General features: G+C 40.3%; 3 protein-coding genes across 3 annotated transcripts in view; 1 reads left to right on the top strand and 2 right to left on the bottom strand.

The window, feature by feature from the left end:
- Positions 1-1,220, bottom strand: part of LOC124110910 (gamma-tubulin complex component 3 homolog) — a 48,170-nt gene extending 46,950 nt beyond the window's left edge. The window contains exon 1 of the mRNA XM_048394042.1: positions 1,040-1,220. Coding sequence (XP_048249999.1) covers positions 1,040-1,124 — 85 coding nt within the window. The 5' untranslated portion in view covers positions 1,125-1,220. The remainder of the gene's footprint in view (positions 1-1,039) is intronic.
- Positions 1,221-8,210: 6,990 nt separating this feature from the next.
- Positions 8,211-9,641, bottom strand: LOC124110911 (ADP-ribosylation factor 2). The gene has a single exon (XM_046470384.2). It carries the CDS (start codon positions 9,529-9,531, stop codon positions 8,983-8,985), a length of 549 nt encoding a protein of 182 aa, XP_046326340.1. The 5' UTR covers positions 9,532-9,641; the 3' UTR covers positions 8,211-8,982.
- A 2,484-nt stretch (positions 9,642-12,125) lies between these two features.
- LOC124110912 (mediator of RNA polymerase II transcription subunit 11-like) lies at positions 12,126-24,046 on the top strand. The gene is made up of 3 exons (XM_046470385.2): positions 12,126-12,352; positions 15,744-15,884; positions 22,508-24,046. The coding sequence occupies exons 1-3, from the start codon at positions 12,211-12,213 to the stop codon at positions 22,744-22,746; spliced, it is 522 nt and encodes a 173-aa protein (XP_046326341.1). The 5' UTR covers positions 12,126-12,210; the 3' UTR covers positions 22,747-24,046.
- Positions 24,047-24,264: the final 218 nt, after the last annotated feature.

The raw sequence follows: 24,264 nt of genomic DNA, 5'->3' as shown, positions 1-24,264 counted from the left end.
ACTGAGAAACGTCAGAGAGTTTGACAGCATGATTGTTCACGAATATCCTCGCTATGACCGATCCTAGTGACCAAAACAAAGAAATTCACATCCAAACTATCATAGTATCGACATGATCTGTGTCTAGACTGACAGTGACAGTATACAGCAATCTATGAATGTACCTTAGTGTCTATTTGACACATCTTTAATCTTTCAATGATCTGCCAATTGATCCATGATGACTAAAACATGCAACCGCCACAGGTTCATCAACAACTTCCGAAATCACTCCTGTCACGTTTATCGTGTTGGCCATTTTGGCATCTTGTACTTGATAATGTTGATGTAAATGTATTACAACGGTCTGTCATTGTGACTGACTTACTGAGATAGTTCTTAACAGACCTATCCCATCTAATGGTGATATTATTTGAATACATGTGTTGCATAAGATGTTTCTGAAGAGCAAGTTGTGCATACATATGCTCATGTCACCTCTCTTTTTGAGGAACTAATTTATTCAGCGATATAGCTAGTTGTTGTATGGCTGTCAGTGTAAACAAGACCTCACACATACCAAATAAACTTTTGTATTGATCTTAGATCATCTAGGCCTACATCTTTTGAGGAAAGAAACTGTGTCACAGTGTGCAAGTTCTTAATTCTTAAATGAACATGATGAACGTGAGTTTCGCGGTCATGTTACCAACCAGTCATGTTGTCCAAGGGAAAAGCTCCGTAAACTTCACACATACTTTAAATGTCACAAAGGATATGGATATTCAGCATATTGAACAGATTTCTAGTGAGGATTTTGGGGATATGCCCTAACATCAAAACTTTAATTTAGGGCATATGCACAATCGACAGATTACCAGCTGATTACAGCCGCATTAATTTTGCTGTCAGGGATCATTTTATGTATCTGCGCATGAGACAAACAAGAAACTGTTACTTGTATACTGCTGGTCGAATCTAAGAAAGGTCGATGTCCAGATCAGCTAGATGTCAAAATATGTCAGAAGTCAGTCAAGCAAGATTCTGCATGTCTACCTACCGTCTGACAGCCCCGTAACTTTACAACACAGCCGCTGCAGCATCGCCGACGGCGAATTTACATCACTGCTGTGTCTGGTACTCATGGTTGTGATGTATACAACTTAACAAATATCCCAGCAACTGTATGTAAACACAATTAGATATCCAAGCATAACTTTTCCTTTCGAGATCCCGCCATACTGCAAATTAAGTAAAGCTAGACATCTTCGTATTTACGGTTAGCTTCGTATTCATACTTAGTAAGCCTGTTATTTTGATACAGTGTGGACTATAATTATAATTAACATTGAATATATCCTACAATAGTTTATTGATTCATTACTCACAAATGTAGGTTCACTTATCGTTTGATTTGAATACCAAACTAAACATTGCGGATATTTCCACGATGACGATTTCTCAAACTGAGGTCGAATCCTCAAATTTTAGGTTCGGGGAAGGGTAGATCTAGAGTATTCAGGGGGTCGCATGTGCTTAATAAAATTACATTCTTAAAGGGTCCCTCATTAGTCCCATGCATACCGGGTAGACTCAATATTCCCCAAGTGATGGAGAAAGACAACTATTTCATAACCCAGTGGTTATGGTTGGGTGAACATCATCCACAGGTATGGGGGGAAGGGATCCCAATGTAAAGTTTTGTTCTTTGTTTACGCCACACTTAGCAATATTCTAGCAGCATGACCTGTGCGTGTAAAGGATTAAGTCTGGGCCAGAGATCTGATTGATATTATGATCAACAGATGATTATTTTAGTGTATAATGACATGCAATCGACCAAGTCACCGAGGTTGTCCACCCGACCCATTAATATCACCTTGTGTGATAAACGTAGGTTGCTGGGGGCGACCCCCATGGAATACACTATATATTAGGGCTGGGACGAGTCCAAATTTACTACCCGCCACCCTATTACCCGGCCCTACCCGGATACCCGCTATAGGTCTCAAGAGTTGGGTACAAAATGTCAGAATGGGAATTGTTTTACCGCAGCCCGGGCAAAAACTATGTAGATACATGTATAAAACAATCTGATCATGTATAATCTGCAGTTGCTAGACGCTTTATCCTTACTTGAACATATACAAGTCATATCGAATGCTTGCATAGTGAGAAAGAAATGTGAACATTAGCTATACTTGTAGTGTAGCCATTGGGTTTTATTGTTAATGTCATCAAACAGTATATAACGTGACTAACCACAGGTCCGGGTAGTCATGTGGGTACCCTGGTCCTACTCAGGACCCCCCCGACCCGAGTACCCGAGTTACCCATCCCAGCCCTACTATATATATACACCACATTTATCCATCTTATAATGGCCTTTTGTAGATATGGTGATGGAGGAATATAGTGTATGGGTTAACAAGACCCTGAAGTATTGTTTGTTTGTTTGTTGTTCAATGCCACACTCTGCAATATTCCAGCTACGTGACGGCGGTCTGTAAATAATCATGTTTGGACCAGACAATCCAGTAATTGACATGAGCATTGATCCATGCAATAGGGATACGATGACAAGTCGGCCTGACTTCCTGATCCCGTTAGTCGCCTCTAACAAGCATAGTTTCCTTTCATGGCAAGACTAGGTTGCTGAAGACCTGAAACTAACACTTTTAGTCCACTAGTCCTTATAGGGATAACATAGAGCAAAACCCTTAAAAAGGGCAAATTTCTACCCATCCTTATGATACATTAACCATTGGGCAGTTTGGCAAGGACTACAGGATTATCGCCAATTTCTAACGCTGTATTCTGACCCGAATCTTCCCAGGTCTCCTTCAGCTGACTCCTACACACTCCCATGACCTTGCGTCAGAGAACTTGCCCCATGTAGAGGCAGGTAAACACTTAAGAAAGGATGCTCACACAGGAAACAGAAGTTGACAATTAGGCCACACTTTTCAAATTTTATGTGTCCCAGATTTATTCCAGCTTTTCCACACAAGGTTGGTTGAAATTTATTTATTTATTTATTGATTTATTTATTTATTTATTTATTTATTTATTCTGCTGGTAAAACAGCAGCTGGCTTCTTGAATCCCTAATAGTGATGTAGACATGGAATTTAGATATAAATTTTATATTGATTAAGAGGATGGCCAGTGAAACGAAAAATATAAAATGTGTGGTGTTACATATAATTGTGAGCTTAAATGCAGGGACAATGGCTGACAAACAGCAAATAGCTCAGTAACTAGAATGAGGAGGAACTTGTCACTGAAACAAGACACCACCAGACAAACAATGTCAGGACATTCATAGCAATCAATCATTTAGTTTACTGATCTCTTTTTCAAAACCAAGTCATTGGTTAACACAATCTAGCATTTTGAAATACTGTTATTTTAGGTTATGTGTTTTAGAACATTGTTGGTTGAGGGAAAAATATAAGCAAAGATTTTTTTCAAATGACAAGTCACATGGTTACTTCACTCCCATCATTAACCAGATTTTAAATTTAGTTTTATATCACATTGGTATATATCTGACCAAGTGACTCAACCCCTTACTGTCGAATTCTACGCTTGCAAGCTCAATTGATCAACAGCTGCTCTCCTTTTAACTGATAATGTCTTGAGTAGTGAAGATGTGGTATTTACCTTTATATAGAGAGAATCTCATCCGAGGGTCTTGTGATATCAAATATATCATCCAACATCATTCTTCCAACTTTTTTAGTTTGTAAACATTAATAAGCAGTGTCTTAAGTGTAAAGTACTGCTAACAGCTTCAGTAGCAGAGCCATTATTGATGTCATTTGATTGTGGCGTCATGATAACAATGATGTCACAATGGTCTGCAAAGGATTGTGATGCAATTTCATTGCAGCAATGTCTACAATGCACTTGGTGCAAGTAGACATAAATATTTGGTTGCATTTTTCAAAGTTTGAAAACACTCAATACCTCGAAGCTTTATTTACCATACTACATAGCTAGTCCCTGTGTTATGTGTAATTCATGACACATGACACATGACACAATCATCATAGATCTGAGATTTTACTTATTTAGACAAGTTGATGCAATTGTTTTTCAACTTGGATAAATTTATGGGACCAGGTGCAGCCTGGTTTTGCCTGGGGCAACTAGGTTTTCATGTCAACATGCACCTGGTACAAGTTAAATCAAGTTCCTTAAATTGAGGCCTATAAGTGGTGAAGTTAGTACATGTGTTTGAAAAACAGCCAAAATACACCGCCTTATTAATTTTGAAGATTGACTAGTTGTTATGATCAATCATCAATCAACGAGTTTCCAACCAATTACAAACACCAGTAATGGCTGACGAGGATCATGTCAACTGACCATCTCAGGGACCCTTTAAGATCCGGGATAGAATAGGTCTTCAACAACCCATGCTTGCCGTAAATGGCGAATATGATTGTCGTAAGAGGCGACTAACGGTATCGGGTGGTCAGGCTCGCTGACTTGGTTTATGCATGTCATCGTATCCCAATTGTGTGGATCAATGCTCATGATGTCAATCACTGGATTGTCTGGTCCAGAATCAATTATTTACAAACCGCCGTCATATAGCTGGAATATTGCTGAGTGCGGCGTTAACAACAAAGACAAAAAGACAATCAAAGGAAATTAGATTCAAACTGTTCCAAACTACCCTTTGGTGGTAAACTCTTCTGTTATTATGTATATCTATCTCAAACGATTTCTAAGTGGCTAACATATGGACTGAGCCTGAAAAAAGAGGTATCCAGAGATTCATCTAGACCTGCTAAGAGGCTGATATTCGGCCCAATATCTGCCCCAAATGACGTCAATTCCAGGGGCGGTCGGGTAGCCTAGTGGTTAAAGGGTTCGCTCCTCATGCCGAAGACCCGGGTTCAAATCCAGACATGGGTACAATGTGTGAAGCCCATTTCTGGTGTCCCCCACCGTGATATTGCTGGAATATTGCTAAAAGAGGCGTAAAACCAAACTCACTCACTCACTCAATAATTCCAAATTTTATTTTAAATTTTCCAATTCCTCAGAATTTATACAATTAGAACATAATACAGCCAATTTTGAACAATATGATTTTTTCCAAATTTCCTGCTAAGGGAACAAGATAATTTCTAGATAAATCTCTGACACCATGACACGGACAATAGCCACCCTTCAAGGGAAGTCAAGCCAGGGCTCTAAAACATGAGGCTATCGCACCCCCCTGACCCATAGTGTGGACTTGGAGATAAACACTATGTAATGAATCATGGTTGTCGCAGAGTATTTGATTCCGGGCATCAAATGGTCAATAACCCCCCACAAATCTGAAAACATGTTGACTGACATTGTAAAATACAAAAGTTAGCTGAAGCTCTTTCTCCCTTGAGTCCCCACATTATCGTGCATGGTTGTAATACTGAGTGAGTATTGTTTTGCGCCGCTTTTAGCAATCCAGGCATAACACGGCGGGGGACACCAGAAATGGACTTCACACATTGTACCCATGTCGGGAACCGAGCCCAGGTCTTCGGCGTGACGAGCCAACGCTTTTACCACGAGGCTATCCCACCGGTTCTTTGATACTGACATGACGTGTCACATTTGAATATGATGACACCATCATACAAAAGATGACGTCACACCGAACTCGCCTGGTTAGATTTATGTAAAAAAATAGAAATTACGGTAACTGAAATTGTGATACATATTTATGAAACTTTACATTTAATTAATGGGATATCCATTTTGCCAAGCCGAATGGTAGGTCCTAAAAATTTCAAATTAAGAAAACAAAGCACACTTATCAAGTGATACGCAGTGAAAAATCTTTTGGATTTCTCAGACCAAATCGACCCGTGATGTTCCGGAACAGAATAGGTCTTCAGCAACCCATGCTTGCCATTAAAGGCGACTATGCTTGTTGTAAGAGGCGACTAACGGGATCGGGTAGTCAGGCTTGCTGACTTGGTTGATGCATGTCATAGATTTCAATTGTGTTGATCGATGCTCATGTTATTAATCAATGAATAGTCTGGTCCAGACTCGATTATTTACAGACCGCGTCATATAGCTGGAATATTGCTGAGTGCGGCATTAAACAACAAACAAACACACTCAGACCAAATCCCATTTAAGGTTTTTCAACCAATCAGAGTGCATTGGTGTTTATTGCAGCTACATCACATAGCAGTAAAAAATCAAACCAAAGCTTGTCGAACAAATGCAAACACTGATAGTTTCTATTTAAAAGGAGGGGTGCAGTTTTGTGATTTGCAGTTCACCTTTTGAAAATGTGTATTTATTTTTTAAATATATCACTACATGAGTAATAGTGTTGCTCTTTTTACTTAAAGTATACTGGATCAGCTATAAAACGTTTGAATGTATAAATGTTAGACTTTCAAAGGGGTGTGACGCAAGGTGGTCATTCAGGCGAAACCACAAGTACTGCTATGGCACTAAGAGGCCAAAGATCATAACTTTGGTGAATCTGGGGTTTGAACACTCACCAGATCCTGCTACATCTAAGGGAGGCAACCCAACACAGTAAGATGATGTGCCCGAGACATCTGGATAAATCATACCACCTACACTTTTAGAAAATTGACCTTGAAAGTCCTTGACTGACCTCATGGACATATGACAGGACAGACAGATTTTGCCACCAGCAGAGATGTCTCCGACATATTGCTACCTGGAGCAGGACATATGAAAGTTACGTAACTTAATTAGCTTCACTGGAACTGTGCTTTCTGAGGAAAGATGTTTACAGTGTGTGGGATGCATTTTAAGAGAATTTAGGTCAAAATGTGTGTTCAGCCTCAATACCAACCACACAAATACCAAATTTCATTATATTTTCACAGAGTAATGGCCATAAGGTGAGGTGAAATGGGGTTTAACGTCGCGTCCAAGAATATTGCACTTATATAACGACGTGCATGCATGTGTGTGTATGTGTGGCTGCTTGTACTAGTCCGAACTGATGCCGATTTATAGTGCTAGTTCACTGAGATACCATGCCGCAGTTTAACATGAATACCCCACTCAGACACAGTATACTGACTCCGAGCCGACCAGTCCTTGTTTTAGCCCCTTAATGCCGCGCACCAGACAGGGTAACAACAATAACCATCTTTTAACGTCTTTTGGTATGACGCGACCGGGGATCGAACCCCGGACCTTCCACTCTCCAGGCAGACCCTCTTCCACTAGACCACGGAGGCGGTCAGTAATGGCCATAAGAAAATTGAGCTTGAAGTCAAAGGTCAAAATTTTAAGTGTCTGACGCCGAGTAAACAAATTCCAGATTTCCATGCATTTTGAGCACAAATGGCTGCCTAGAATACCCTTAATTAGGCTTTTCAATTAAGCTGCTGTGGTCCAGTAGTTGCTCAGATGATATGCAGGACATGAGCAAACTCACTTTACGTTCAGACAGGTGAGCTAATATATAATTCATTCAGATGTGACAAGTTGTCATGGTTATGTTTGAATGGCAGCAAATACAAAATGGAGCCACAAGGCGCTGTAGCTCACCTGACTTAGGAAGAAATAACCATTGCCATGTTCAAAATCGAAGTGGAATTTTGTGATCAATCTTTCAAGACACATCATTAAATGTCTACAGGCCTTGTAGTTCCAGCCCCATAGGTCTTGCATTTTCACCTCCATGGGCCTTCTAGTTTCAAAGTTGCAAAAAAGATATCAAAAATATATATTGCTGCATATCTTATTTCATTATGATACATGCAGAAGTGGCCGAATGATATTTTCAAAATGGCTACCGTGGTCACTAGATTTTAACAAATGTGGCCATACATTTTGGACAAAAAAATGACACACAGTACCTTAATCTTATTAAGAGTTTATTGTAAACTAAATTTCATAACTCACTTTTCTTACTACCAATAATTTGTTTGTCTATTTTGTCACGTCTGAGCTGATAAAATTGAAATAAACCTGCTGTTTGTTCAATCCGTAGGTTTAGAAGTGATTAAAAACTTGTAAATTTATCAAATGCAAACCACATAACATGTTGGATTTCGAATGAAATGTACATGAGTCAAATCACCATTTGAAACCTCCAAACACAAACACTAGGTTTATCTCTCAATTGTCAAACAGCTGGATGATACGCTGTGACATCAGCTCACGTAAATCCTTTGTCCAAAATAGCATAAGAAACCCAAACAAACAAGCACATAATTGACCAAATGAAATGGAATATTTTTAATGTTTTACAACGAGACATCAGCATGAAATACAATCATATGAAGAATAAAATTAAGGATTTTTTAAACCTGTCTACATAATATTTACCAGTGTATGTTCCACAACACAATCCAATTGAACATTACATACATCTAAAACTCAATGGAAAGAATTGACAATCTGTTTAGTGAGACAACACTCATTATATTCCATAACTTTCCAAGAGTGAACAAAATGAATATTTGCAACGATTCGAAGGTAAAATAACTGGACCCAATAGTGATAATTGGAACCAACGTTCTCAAGGAAATGAGAATGTTATTGTCATAATTACAGTATTCAAGATGTAGTGATTGAATGTCTACAATAGACGACACATGTTTACAACCAATGTACAAGAAATTTCAGAGCCATAATGAATCCATTGATTTGAATTACAAATACTAGAAGTATTTTAACACTAAACCGGCATTCAATCCATCACACAGGATGGGCAACACCCTCAACATTGTTAACGTTCATGCTAAAGTGAAAATTGAGCACACTACAGTATAATCTAAATAATTATTCCAGTTTCTACAACACCACTTCAAAAGAAAAACAGGAGATGAGAACAAGGCTAAAATGGACAGCAAAGTTTAGATCTTTGTATTTACTGTTTTCTTGCACTGTGTAGAATATTACTAATGTCATCCACTGGTGATCATCTCATTGCATCACAGTTTTTCTTCATGTGTACAAATGTCTAATCATTATCAAGCATCATTCGTTTGATTTACTTTTTCGAGTTCTTTAATGTATTGGACAGCCAATCTAGACCTTCATACAAGCCATCACCACTGGTAGCACAAGTAGCTTGAATGTACCATTTGCGGTTGCGCAAACTGTGGAGTCCAAGCTTGTCGGTTATTTCTGCGGCATTCATCGCATTCGGTAAATCTTGCTTGTTGCTGAATACGAGGAGTATAGCTTCCCGGAGCTCGTCTTCGTTGAGCATTCTATTCATTTCTTCCCTTGCTTCGGAAATTCGCTCCCTGTCATTGCTATCAACAACGAAAATAAGACCCTGGGTGTTTTGATAATAATGTCTCCACAACGGCCGGATCTTATCTTGACCGCCTACATCCCATACCGTGAAATTGATGTTCTTGTATTCAACGGTTTCAACATTGAAACCAATGGTTGGGATTGTTGTCACAATTTCTCCCAACTTCAGTTTGTATAGAATAGTAGTTTTTCCGGCAGCATCGAGTCCAACCATGAGAATTCGCATGTCTTTCAATCCCATTAAGGAACGGAACATTTTCTGGAAAATGTTCCCCATCTTAATGCCCCTATTCCAAGTGAATTTGCTTCAGTAACGCTTTCGTATCGATGCAAACATGGAGGACGTGGCAATTGGGTCGTAGGCGTTTCCGGAACAGAGTTACTGTTCTTGATGCGCGTTTCTGGACAACAAAACACATATAATAACCGGTCAATCGTTTGTCTGTCGAACCACAACAAACGACGATTCAATCTTTTATTTCAATGAAAGGAAACACATTTTATTATTAACAGCGGCTATTGTATAACTGAATATTTATACTCCAGAGACCCTTCTTTGTCAAAATCAAAAATACTGTGCACGAAAATGCGCAGTGGAGCAGATTGAAAGTCTATGTATGCGCGAAGAACAATTATAGATAACGTTTTGTCATATATAGGACAGTGTCATCGAGGCGTAAACCAATCCGATAAAATCGACATCACAATCATATAAATATACAAATGATTCATTTAATCTCCATCCATTGATTCGCTGCTTAAGAGACGATTGACTCACGTTTCCAATACGTTTATATTTGGGTTGATTATCTGGGTGGGGGGATTTATTCGACAAATATTGTCTGTAAATCATTTGGTTCACTCAATAACTGCATTCAAAATCGATTATTGTAAGAATGACATTAGATGGTAACTCGTGTGTTTCTACATATCAAATATTAGGAATAAAATATATGGTTTATTGTACAGTTTTTATTCCTAATACGTGATATTTACGACACGGAAACGCACAATAATCTTTGTACTGTGCTAGTAGTAATATCATCATCATCATCATGTGGTGACCGAACCCGGGCCAACACTTTACCAGTATTAATGAGTATTGTTTTACGCCGCTTTTGGCAATATTCCAGCAATATTACGGCAGGGGGACACCGGAAATGGGCTTCACATATTGTACCCATGTTGGGAATTGAACCCGGGCCTTCGGCGTGAAGAGCAAACGCTTTAACCACTGGGCTACCCGACCGCCCCTTTACCAGTATTAACCACTGGGCTATTGGAACGCTCGGACACACTGTGTGTTTGAGGCCTAATTCCACGTAGCGACTGGGTATGGTGCTTCATAATCAATCAGAGGGATGGCGGGCCCAGATTCGACTGTTTACAGACCGTCGTCACGTACCTGGAATATTGCGTGACGTTAAACAAAATAAAGAATAAATTAAAAAAACAACTGGCAAATCTGAAGATAACCCTGGGTCAGGTACCCGCTCAACCTCCATCAAACGTGTTTTATTATTTGTTAAAAATATATCAACTTTTCATCAATGCTTCATAGATATAACCATTTTAACGTGCCTGTGTTGATATCTGTAAGAATTATCATCTCATGTCGTCGGGTAACCAGTGTTAGAAATTGGCACTAGTCCTATAGTCCTTGCCAAACTGCCCAATGTTAAAGGTATCATAAGGACTAGTAGAAATTTGCCCTTTTTAAGGGTTTTGCTATATGTTATCATTATAAGGACTAGTAGAATAAAACTGTTAGATGCTAACCCTGGTAACACTGATTAAACCACTGGAACATTCAATGTACATTACAGACGCTGGCATTACAGTGAATTGTCTGTGCTCAAAATAGCCGAAATATATTTCGACAAGTCATCACAACTCTGTGAACGCCCTTCACTTGCAATCCTCCATATCTCCATGGCTCTTATTGCGGTAAATAAACCTAACCCTGCATTCAGTCCTGTAGTCCTCACGCTCTCAAATTAGCCGCTCTGAGTTTATTATCCAATTTGCCATATATTTTTTAGGCATGTGGAAATATACTTGTTGTTTTGCGACATCTGTGCCTTTTCGAAGGTGCATTTTGGAGCCGTTGTGACCTGATTCAAATGAGATGAAGTTTATGTCTGAGATATCAGCTGGTTCCTATGTTATTAAGCGTGTTTATTTTGGTTAGAAAACTGGGTATAAAATTACACAATGTTTTTGGTAGGAAAGAACCCCTTTCTTTGGTACAAAATGAACGCATTCACCCAAATGTGAAAACTCTAATTAATCTTAATCTATATCTTGGTATTTTTATTTTGACTATGGTACCGCGGTGAAGAATGAAAATACACATTTTTGTGTACATTGTTTTGACTACAGAATATTTCTTGTTTCTTGCTGACGGGGGTCTTTTTGTTCAGTGTTTAAATTAAAGTGATCAATATTAACTTTAAAAATGAATTGGTCAATATTGGTGAATATGTGTTGAGAATCACGAAGAAATATATTATTGCGAATATAATCAAGGTCGTTTATAAACCGAGTCAACCCTGTTGTTACGGGGTAACAATATCATTCATCCATTTTATTCGTTCTCAGTTATACATAATACTTGCAATTTATTACACAACTTTGTGTTTTATCTTCTTTATGAAATTGCATAGAAAATAATGAAATTGGAGAAAATCGTAATTTCTAGAACACTACCCGTGTGCCATTATCTCTGTTGTTATTCTAGCCCCTTGAATTGTATACTAATCTGATATTTTTATTTGTGTATAACCTGTAATTCAACAGATGCTCACAGCTGTCTGTTCCTACCAAAAGTGGTTGTGAAGAAAATACTACATCTTTGTCCGCGAAGGTGACTAACTAGTTTTATGTTGGTATATGCAGTGAACTTTACGCTCCTTCACAAGTATGTGTAGACGAAAGCCCAGTCAAGGAAAAGACGATGACGTATTTCGCTCCCAATTTTGCGCCACCTACAGGGCAAACACCCGCGCTTGAAACAATGGCGGGAGGAGGACCCCGAGATAAGCTTGTACAGTTGGAGCGGATTGAACGAGACATTGCCTCATCTTTACAGAGCGCGGGTACTGAAACCACGTTGACATCTAAACGGAACAGTCGATATATTTTTTTTTAATCGATCGTTGCCTTTGTTTAGGGATTTGTGTCCTGCTCTAAGAATAGGTGTTTAGTAAACAATGCTCGAATGAGGACCTACCGTATTTGCCGTATAAAGCGCCCGCGACCATTTCGAGCTGATCAATCTGGTGTACGTAATCTTTATAAGCCACTCCCCCACCCCCAGTCCATAGTTGTGTATACTACATATTTTGTTAAGAAACTGGCAGCACAGAATCGGTATATATATCCTCCTGTTATGGGTTTGGATGTGTAAAACATCCTAGTTTTCTCTCTAATCACAACTATGCTTGTAAGAGGCCGCTAACGGGATCGCGTGGCCAGGCTCGCTGACTTTGTTGATGCATATCATCGTATCCCAAATGTGTGGATCGATGCTCTTGATGTCAACCACTGGATTGTCTGGTCCAGACTCTATTATTTACAGACCGCCGTCATATTATAGCTAGAATATTGCTGAGTGTGACGTTACACGACAAACAAAATACTCCCTAATCACATGAACAACTGTAACGTCTCATTCACTTTTAAAAGACAACTTTCTCTGAAAACCAAGCAATAACTGAGTATTTACAATGTCTGTGGCTGTCCGAAAACGTATGAAGTCTGAAAAGCACATCTTCCCGAGGCAAGTGAGTGAACTGACTATAAAAGTCCAGTTTCCACCCTTTCCGAACTAGGCTGGTATTATGGAGTTCCATTTTGGCTTGACTAACGAGTGTATGCATAGTCCAATCAAAACCGCGCACCGAAATCGAAATCCGGTTCGTAAAGTGTCATGCAGATTTCGGTCGACTGCCGGATTTGCAAAGCATGTGCACCGCTATCGCGTTGTCAACAGATTTTTTCTAAATCTTTTCATGTTTTTAATAAAGATGCTCACGTGATTTGATGCACTTCGCGATGTAAGACTCGTTTTATCACAATATAGATCTTGATTATCGATCAGATTGTCTTGACTGGGCGCCACCGTTTTGTTCGAAGCAAATGCAAGTGAGGTTGAATCTGATTGGTCAATAGGAGGAGAAAGGACATAACTCGTAATAGCCACTGGTGGCGCTACGATCGAGCCCAGGAATTCCAGCCTAGTTCGGCAAGGGTGGAAACTGGACTTTTAAAGTCAGTTAACTCTCTTGCCTCGGGAAGATGGAAAACCAATGATCCCAAGATATTATTGCCATTATCAAAAAGCTTTATTTCATCGATATTTGAACGAAGATTGTTTGCTGCTGCTCTGTCTCTGAAGACAAATTTAACTTATGAATGGTTTAACTAAGCAGATAAGCGCTCCTCTTTGTCAATTTTCTATGTTATCAGTGTACTTTTTATGGCAAATATGGTACAGTGTTTGGAAATTGGATTCTTGCTGTAGGTTAGATACTTTATATTTGGAACCGAATGCACAGAACAGGTTTTCCTGTGTGTAAAGTCCAGGCGACCGTCTCCGTGGTGTAGTGGTAGAGCGTTTGCCCGGAGAGCCGAAGGTCTGGTGTTCGATCCCTGGCCGCGTCATACCAAAAGACGTTTAAAGATGGTACTTGTTGTTACCCTGTCTGGCACTCGGCATTACAGGGGCTAAAACAAGGATTGGTCAGTTTGGAGTCAGTATGCTGTGTCTGAGTGGGGTATTCATGTTAAACTGTGGCATGGTATCTCAGTGGGCTAGCACTATAAATCGGCATCAGTCTAGACTAGTTCTAGCAGCCACACACACACACACACATGCATGCATGTGGCTGTATCTTGGGGGTGATGTTAAACCCCATTTCACCTCACATGTAGATTCCAGGTATATGTAACAACGTTTTACGGATCCCGTGGTATATGTGTTTGTGGATGCTTACGAAACATTCATAGTTTTCTCTCTAATTACATGAACACTTATAAAAGACAATTTATCTTAAAATCAAGCCATCATCTGAGCATTTACAATACAATGCCACACCCCTTGTTATAGCGCAAGTAATCGCGATAAACATGCCAGTCTGAAACGTATGGTATCCAAAAACCTATGATCCAATGATATATATCAACCTGCTTGAGGGATGGGCTGTTTTGGTCATGGACAGTCAACTTCTAAAACATGCATGTCAAATCATCGGGATTTTTAGGTAGATTTTGTTAATGAAAAAAAGGGATCAAACTTATGTTGTGAGTAGCATGTAACCTAATATTAATATAGCACAGAAGACTTGCAGTGTTTTTAAGTGTGACAAAGGTCTGGACTGTCAACTTAGTAGACTAATAAGTCCTGCTGTCTGACTGGAATTAATTTAATTGCGAAGCATTGGTAACAGTAAACTAACACCTAGTCAATGAAAAATCTTTAAAATATGTATTTATTTTTTCTTCGCAAGAACCTTTCCTATTCTGCTGTTTTCAAACTAGACTTGCTTAGTTTGATCTAGACTTGCCTAGGCTTTTAGTAAAAAGAAGTACCTAAAAAATATAAATCATGAATGCAGGACTGGTAGCAGTAGTACTTTTTGTTTAAAACTGAACTATTTGTAACCGCCTCCAGACCCGTGAAGATCCGGGGTAGAATAGGTCTTCAGCAACCCATGCTTGTCATAAAAGGCGACTATTCTTGTCGTAAGAAGCGACTAACGGGATCGGGTGGTCAGACTCGCTGTCTTGGTTGATGCATGTCATCGTATCCCAATTGTGTGGATCGATGCTCATGATGTCAATCACTGAATTGTCTGGTCCAGACTCTATTATTTACAGACTGCCGTCATATAGCTGGAATATTGCCGAGTGCAGCGTTAAACAACAAGCAAACAAACAAAATCTAAATATCATGGCTCCATTCTAAATACCCTGGCTGAGTCTGACGTTAAACAAACAAACAAATGTAACCACCTCCATGGTCTAGTGCATATTTCCTCTGGAGAACTGAAGGTCCTTGGTTAAACCCCCTGGCCTTGTCATTAGGGCTTGAACGAGTCCAAATTTACTACCTGACCAGGTGGCACGGGTGGCCCAGTTGTCTTAGGCGCCACAATTCGCTGTGCAGAGTTGCGTCCCTTGGGCACACCAGAAACCTATGACCGTGGGTTTGAATCCCCGTCCTCCCTGATTATGTTTTTAGGTTTGTCAGCACCATACCCGTGCTCATGGGTTTCACCTAAGTGGTAAACGTCTGACACCTGCATCACTTCAGGCTTTCCTCCCACATTAAGCTGACACGCCGCGATATAACTGGAATACAGTTAAAAGCAGCTTTAAACCCAACTCACTCACTCACACATACTAAAGTCACAGACTTAGGACAAGGTGATATGAAAAGTTTGAATTTTATGTTGCCATGATAACAGTATGTTTTCCATGTTTCAGGTCAAGCCCTGCAGGAACTGTCCAAGGACAAACCTAGTCTGAAGCAGGCAGAAAGTCATACTACCAGCTTCCTCAAGACTCTACAGGAAGTAGAGAACGGCATGCAACTGCAGATAAACTATCTCACACAGGTGTCCACAGGTAAGGCCAGCATAAATACATGTCTGGTTCCAGACCTTTATCTGGATACGGGGCGGTGGGGTAGCCTAGTGGTTAAAGCGTTCGCTCGTCACGCCGAAGACCCGGGTTCGATTCCCGACATGGGTACAATGTGTGAAGCCCATGTCTGGTGTCCCTAGCCGTGATATTGCTGGAATATTGCTAAAAGCGGCGTAAAACCATACTCACTCACAATTATCTGGATACAGGTCATAGTACCCCAATTGTGTAGATCGATGCTGATGATGTCAATCACTGGATTGTCTGGTCCAGACTCGATTATTTACCGCCGTCATATAGCTAGAATATTGCTGAGTGCGGCACTAAACTAAAATTAAACAAACAAACAAACACTGTATGAGTGCAATAACCTTGAACAAACGTTAAACCCCATTTAACCACACCACTATATATGCAGACAAGTGTTTTGTGCGGCGTTAAACAACTAACAAACAAACAAACAAACAAAATAAAACAATACCTTTATCTGGAGCCCCAGACCTGAACTCTCTTTTCTTGACTTTCTTATTATTATCACCATCCTAGTATTGCCTCTTTACCAGTGAAGTGCTTCACCTTAAATATACCAGTCAAATAACATTGAAGAAAACAAAACTGACAACCTGCCTATGATGGACTGAAATGGGGTTTAATGTCACGCTCAAATTTGTTGCACTTAAAGAGCGACGTGTGTGTGTATGTGTGTGTGCGTGCGCATGCGTGTGTGTGAGAGAGACTGTATAGTCTGTACAAGTCTGGGCTAAGAGCGTTTTATGATGCTAGCCCACTGAGATAAATACATGGGTATCTAGAGGGTGTATAGAAAGCAGTGTGTTGTGTCTGGTAAAAGCATGGGTAAACTATGGGGTGTATAGAAAGCAGTGTGTTGTGTCTGGTAAAAGCATGGGTAAACTATGGGGTGTAGAGAAAGCAGTGTGTTGTGTCTGGTAAAAGCATGGGTAAACTATGGGTGTATAGAAAGCAGTGTGTTGAGTCTGGTAAACTATGGGGTGTATAGAAAGCAGTGTGTTGTGTCTGGTAAAAGCATGGGTAAACTATGGGTGTAGAGAAAGCAGTGTGTTGTGTCTGGTAAAAGCATGGATAAACTATGGGGTGTATAGAAAGCAGTGTGTTGTGTCTGGTAAAAGCATGGGTAAACTATTGGTGTAGAGAAAGCAGTGTTGTGTCTGGTAAAAGCATGGGTAAACTATGGGGTGTATAGAAAGCAGTGTGGTGTGTCTGGTAAAAGCATGGGTAAACTATGGGTGTATAGAAAGCAGTGTGTTGTGTCTGGTAAAAGCATGGCTAAACTATTGGTGTAGAGAAAGCAGTGTTGTGTCTGGTAAAAGCATGGGTAAACTATGGGGTGTATAGAAAGCAGTGTGGTGTGTCTGGTAAAAGCATGGGTAAACTATGGGTGTATAGAAAGCAGTGTGTTGTGTCTGGTAAAAGCATGGGTAAACTATGGGTGTATAGAAAGCAGTGTGTTGTGTCTGGTAAAAGCATGGGTAAACTATGGGTGTATAGAAAGCAGTGTGTTGAGTCTGGTAAACTATGGGGTGTATAGAAAGCAGTGTGTTGTGTCTGGTAAAAGCATGGGTAAACTATGGGGTGTATAGAAAGCAGTGTGTTGTGTCTGGTAAAAGCATGGGTAAACTATGGGGTGTATAGAAAGCAGTGTGTTGTGTCTGGTAAAAGCATGGGTAAACTATGTGTGTATAGAAAGCAGTGTGTTGTGTCTGGTAAAAGCATGGGTAAACTATGGGGTGTATAGAAAGCAATGTGGTGTGTCTGGTAAACTATGTGTGTATAGAAAGCAGTGTGATGTGTCTGGTAAAAGCATGGGTAAACTATGGGTGTATAGAAAGCAGTGTGTTGTGTCTGGTAAAAGCATGGCTAAACTATGGGTGTATAGAAAGCAGTGTGTTGAGTCTGGTAAACTATGGGGTGTATAGAAAGCAGTGTGTTGAGTCTGGTAAAAGCATGGGTAAACTATGGGTGTATAGAAAGCAGTGTGTTGTGTCTGGTAAAAGCATGGCTAAACTATGGGGTGTATAGAAAGCAGTGTGTTGAGTCTGGTAAAAGCATGGGTAAACTATGTGTGTATAGAAAGCAGTGTGTTGTGTCTGGTAAAAGCATGGGTAAACTATGGGGTGTATAGAAAGCAGTGTGTTGTGTCTGGTAAAAGCATGGGTAAACTATGGGTGTATAGAAAGCAGTGTGTTGTGTCTGGTAAAAGCATGGGTAAACTATGGGTGTATAGAAAGCAGTGTGTTGTGTCTGGTAAAAGCATGGGTAAACTATGGGTGTATAGAAAGCAGTGTGTTGTGTCTGGTAAAAGCATGGGTAAACTATGGGGTGTATAGAAAGCAGTGTGATGTGTCTGGTAAAAGCATGGGTAAACTATGGGGTGTATAGAAAGCAATGTGGTGTGTCTGGTAAAAGCATGGGTAAACTATGGGGTGTATAGAAAGCAATGTGGTGTGTCTGGTAAAAGCATGGGTAAACTATGGGTGTATAGAAAGCAGTGTGATGTGTCTGGTAAAAGCATGGGTAAACTATGGGGTGTATAGAAAGCAGTGTGTTGAGTCTGGTAAAAGCATGGGTAAACTATGGGGTGTATAGAAAGCAATGTGGTGTGTCTGGTAAAAGCATGGCTAAACTATGGGTGTATAGAAAGCAGTGTGTTGAGTCTGGTAAAAGCATGGGTAAACTATGGGTGTAGAGAAAGCAGTGTGTTGTGTCTGGTAAACTATGGGTGTATAGAAAGCAGTGTGTTGAGTCTGGTAAAAGCATGGGTAAACTATGGGGTGTATAGAAAGCAATGTGGTGTGTCTGGTAAAAGCATGGGTAAACTATGGGGTGTATAGAAAGCAATGTGGTGTGTCTGGTAAAAGCATGGGTAAACTATGGGTGTATAGAAAGCAGTGTGATGTGTCTGGTAAAAGCATGGGTAAACTATGGGGTGTATAGAAAGCAGTGTGTTGAGTCTGGTAAAAGCATGGGTAAACTATGGGGTGTATAGAAAGCAATGTGGTGTGTCTGGTAAAAGCATGGCTAAACTATGGGTGTATAGAAAGCAGTGTGTTGAGTCTGGTAAAAGCATGGGTAAACTATGGGGTGTATAGAAAGCAATGTGGTGTGTCTGGTAAAAGCATGGGTAAACTATGGGTGTATAGAAAGCAGTGTGTTGAGTCTGGTAAAAGCATGGGTAAACTATGGGGTGTATAGAAAGCAATGTGGTGTGTCTGGTAAAAGCATGGCTAAACTATGGGTGTATAGAAAGCAGTGTGTTGAGTCTGGTAAAAGCATGGGTAAACTATGGGTGTAGAGAAAGCAGTGTGTTGTGTCTGGTAAACTATGGGTGTATAGAAAGCAGTGTGTTGTGTCTGGTAAACTATGGGTGTATAGAAAGCAGTGTGTTGAGTCTGGTAAAAGCATGGGTAAACTATGGGTGTATAGAAAGCAGTGTGTTGAGTCTGGTAAACTATGGGTGTATAGAAAGCAGTGTGTTGAGTCTGGTAAAAGCATGGGTAAACTATGGGTGTATAGAAAGCAGTGTGTTGTGTCTGGTAAACTATGGGTGTATAGAAAGCAGTGTGTTGAGTCTGGTAAAAGCATGGGTAACCTATGGGTGTATAGAAAGCAGTGTGTTGAGTCTGGTAAAAGCATGGGTAAACTATGGGGTGTATAGAAAGCAGTGTGTTGAGTCTGGTAAAAGCATGGCTAAACTATGGGTGTATAGAAAGCAGTGTGTTGAGTCTGGTAAAAGCATGGGTAAACTATGGGTGTATAGAAAGCAGTGTGTTGAGTCTGGTAAACTATGTGTGTATAGAAAGCAGTGTGTTGTGTCTGGTAAAAGCATGGGTAAACTATGTGTGTATAGAAAGCAGTGTGATGTGTCTGGTAAAAGCATGGGTAAACTATGTGTGTATAGAAAGCAGTGTGATGTGTCTGGTAAAAGCATGGGTAAACTATGGGGTGTATAGAAAGCAGTGTGTTGAGTCTGGTAAAAGCATGGGTAAACTATGTGTGTATAGAAAGCAGTGTGTTGTGTCTGGTAAAAGCATGGGTAAACTATGGGGTGTATAGAAAGCAGTGTGTTGTGTCTGGTAAAAGCATGGGTAAACTATGGGGTGTATAGAAAGCAATGTGGTGTGTCTGGTAAAAGCATGGGTAAACTATGGGTGTATAGAAAGCAGTGTGTTGAGTCTGGTAAACTATGTGTGTATAGAAAGCAGTGTGTTGTGTCTGGTAAACTATGGGGTGTATAGAAAGCAGTGTATTGTGTCTAGGTAAAAGCATGGGTAAACTATGGGGTGTATAGAAAGCAGTGTGTTGTGTCTGGTAAAAGCATGGGTAAACTATGGGGTGTATAGAAAGCAGTGTGTTGTGTCTGGTAAAAGCATGGGTAAACTATGTGTGTATAGAAAGCAGTGTGATGTGTCTGGTAAAAGCATGGGTAAACTATGGGGTGTATAGAAAGCAGTGTGTTGTGTCTGGTAAAAGCATGGGTAAACTATGGGCAAGCTTTTTCAGCATTGTACAACGTTGCTAATTTCCGAAACACAATTACAGTCAAGCCTATATTTAGAACCGTTATATATACATCTAAAACATTTGAATTTTTTTTAATTCTCAAAATATTTTCTCATTTTGGGGAAAACCCAATAGAGTGATGAATAGATTAGTGAAAAAATACTGGCTACCCAATGAAAAATGTAATAACCCAATTAAAATACTATCCTTTGAGTTAAACCTCAATAGCTCGAAAAGTTATCTGGAGTTCTGACTATCCGTCCTAGATAATTGTTTACCAGCCACTTTTTGATTTTTGACTTATTGTTACATTTTCCAAAGAAATAGGAAATAAGAGAGAGAACATTTACCCTGTTTTACCAAGACCTGCTCAGAGGCCGATATTTGGCCCCAAGTCTGAAGAATATTGTCCATAAAAATTTCCCGAACTGGAATTTATAATTGCTAAGCTATGAATTATAGTAATAACTGATACTATTGCTTTGCAGTTGTGAATTGCATTTCACATATTTATAAACTGATTTATAAACCGATCTGGTCATGCATACACTGAAGTTGACTGAAGTTTTATCTTTGTTTGATCATTTGGAAGTTAGAAGGAATGGGTGCAAAGTCTGAAAGAAATACGAACATGAGGAGTGACTTGTTGTGTAGCCAAAAAGTGAGTTATCGTGAATGTTTTCCATTAAACAATATATGTCGTGACTAACCGCAGGTCCAGGTAGTCCTGTAGGTACCCGGGTCCTAGTCAGGACCCTGCTGATCTGAGTTCTAGTCCCACTTTCACAAAGTGATCTTAGCGCTATGATGATCGTAACTCCCGTACTTTATCATATGCTTACAATAGTCTTAGCGCTAAGGGGGGGCGGACGGGTAGCCTAGTGGTTAAAGTGTTAGCTCATCACGCCGAAGACCCGGGTTCGATTCCCGACATGGGTACAATGTGTGAAGCCCATTTCTGGTGTCCCCCGCTGTGATATTGCTGGAATATTGCTTAAAGCGGCGTAAAACAATACTCACTCACTCACTTAGCGCTAAGATCGCTTTGTGCAAGTGGACCCTGGAGTTGCTCATAATATTCACTGTATTCTACTCCCTTCTGTCATAAACCAATAATATCTAAGTTTTTAAAATAAGTTTGCTCAAAATCCTGTTTTTTTCAGGTGACAATATGTGCTGTATTCCCGCAGTACAATTTGCCTCGGGAAGATGGCAGGCTTATATTTCTTGAAGACCTTTATTTGTTGATTGAATTGTGCTGCAGTGATGTTATGCATGCATTCAATCAACAAATATTGGTCTGTACAGAAAAATAAGCCTTCCATCGTTCGGAGGCAAGGGAGTTTACTGACTATAAAAGTCCAGTTTCCACCCTTGCCAAACTAGGCTGGTATTATGGAGTTACATTTTGAATGGACAAACGAGTCAATGCATAGTCCAATCAGAATTGCGGAACGAAATCAAAATCCGGTAAACTGTCGTGCAGATTTCGGTCAATTGCAGGATTTCCAAAGCATGTGCACCGCCAACTCGTTGTCAACAGATATTTTTCATGTATTTAATCAAAGGGGCTCGTGTGATTTGATGTAAGACACGTTTTTTCGCAGTATAGATGTTGATTATCAATCAGATCGTCTTGACTGGGCCGCCATTTTGTTTGAACCAAATGCAAGTGATACGAGGGACGTAGGGACATTTCTCATAGTAGCCACTGGTGGCGCTACGATCGAGCCCAGGAATTCCAGCCTAGGTCGGCAAAGTTGGAAACTGTACTTTTAAAGTCAGTTAGCTCCCTTGCCTTGGGAAGATGTGGGCTTTCAGACTCTAGTGGTGACTTTGACTCGTTTGAGTACTTCTGCTGTGTGTTGTTAAGTTGCTGAGGCTAAACATGTTTAGTGATTATTGCAAGTTGGAAAAAGTTATGTTGAGGGTCAGTAGAATACAGGCTTTTTGAGATAAGGGTAGTGAATGTTTCAGTATGCTGAATCCCGGCAAATGTGGCATTAGCATATTTTTTAATAATTGTTTGAAAGTGCAATGAGAAATGTTATTAAATGTGTTATCAGGTCAGCCGCACGAGGGATCCTGCTACTCTGCTCAGAAGGACCTACAGATGGCGTACCATCGGATGGAGCACGTCAAGAGTCGGCTCGGCGAGCTGGAGAAGATCCGGATGGAGCATCTCCGACAGAGGCAGGGTCAGATGGTCCGGAGCTATTCCTTGCCAGAGCATCTTCCTCCACCCCCTCTGCAGCATCAGCAGCTGCCCCACCCCATGCCTCATCCACAACATCAGTTCCACTGAGGCAGGGCAACATCGTCAACTACATCAATCGGAACGGTTCTGTAGTGTAGAAGCAACATCCACCGCATGCCGCACCCTTATCAACAGCGACTGTTCCATAGCGTAAAAGCAACATCTACGACATGCTGCACTGCCACCGTTCGCAGCATCAACATCATCAGTGTTGAAACAACATCTACAACTTGACCCACCAACATCATCAACAGCATCCGTTTCACAATGTCAAAACAACATCTACGGAACATCCACATCGGCAGATCTACTGGGTCAAAGCAACATCGGCGCCATACAAACAGTGTCAATCTGATTTCGGTGGCATGTCTATCAAAGGTCAAGGTTATTGTTAAGGTCATCATGAAGTGGTATAATTTATTGCCGATTACTGTCACCTTTACTTGTACGACTTGTCCTGACCTTGCTGTTTAAGTTCGACTGATGAAGGTCAAGGTTACAGCAATATTGGAGTCCATACTATTTTCATATGGGTGTTTTGCATGCAGTGGTCGATAAGGACAGATGATAAGACCATATGATTCCATAAATGGATGTACCATTACCAGAATAGACCTTTTATAGTGTACGCAACTTTCATAAGAATCGTGGAAGAATATTACTTTCTGGTTTCAACTCTATTGGTAGTAGGCATATGACTCCCAAAACAGGAAGTAGTGATATCTTAGTGGATGGTTCTACTTTTGAACCCATGCTTGTCATAAGAGGTGACTAACAGGATCGGGTGGTCAGACTCGCTGACTTGGTTGATGCATGTCAACGTATCCCAATTGCGTGGCACGATGCTCATGATGTCAGTCACTGGATTGTCAGGTCCAGACTCGATTATTTACAGATTGCTGTCATATAGCTGGGATATTGCTGAGTGCAGCGTCTTAGGAGAAGCAGTATGCTGTCCAGAGTTGTGTCCCTTTGTTGCTCAAGGACTTCAAATCCATCATCACCCCATTGTAATCATATATTTCCATACCTATTCTGTGGACATCCCAAAGTGGTAGACATCTACGACCCCATTCACTTAAAAGTACTAGTGACCCAGAAGAATTGGGGAAGAAATGGTCTTCAGCAACCCATGCTTGCCGTAAAAGACGACTATGCTTGTTGTACGAGGCGACTAAGATTGTCATTAGAGGCGACTAACTAGTTTGGGTGGTCGGGCTGACTGACTCGGTTGATGCATGTCATCGTATCCCAATTGTGTGGATCGATGCTCACGATATCCATCACTTGATTGTCCGGTCCAGACTCGATTATTTACAGACCGCTGTCATAAAGCTGGAATATTGCTGTGTGCGGCGTTGAACAACAAACAAACAACAACCCAATTGTGTGGATCTGCTGTCATATAGCTGGAATATTGTGGCGTTAAACTACAAACAAACAAACATTGAAGTACTAGTTAATGGGTGTTAACCAAACTCATTCTTTCTAGCATCTATTTATCCCATGTATGTTTACTTAACTATTGTTAAGGTGTGTTAAATCAAGGCTTGTCCATGTAGTTTT

Source organism: Haliotis rufescens, unplaced genomic scaffold (genome assembly GCF_023055435.1).
Source record: "Haliotis rufescens isolate VD_foot unplaced genomic scaffold, xgHalRufe1.0.p SCAF_129, whole genome shotgun sequence".
In the NCBI taxonomy this organism is placed as follows: domain Eukaryota; kingdom Metazoa; phylum Mollusca; class Gastropoda; order Lepetellida; family Haliotidae; genus Haliotis; species Haliotis rufescens.
Note: the sequence above shows the minus strand (reverse complement) of the source record. Positions and strands in the feature narration are given on the sequence as shown.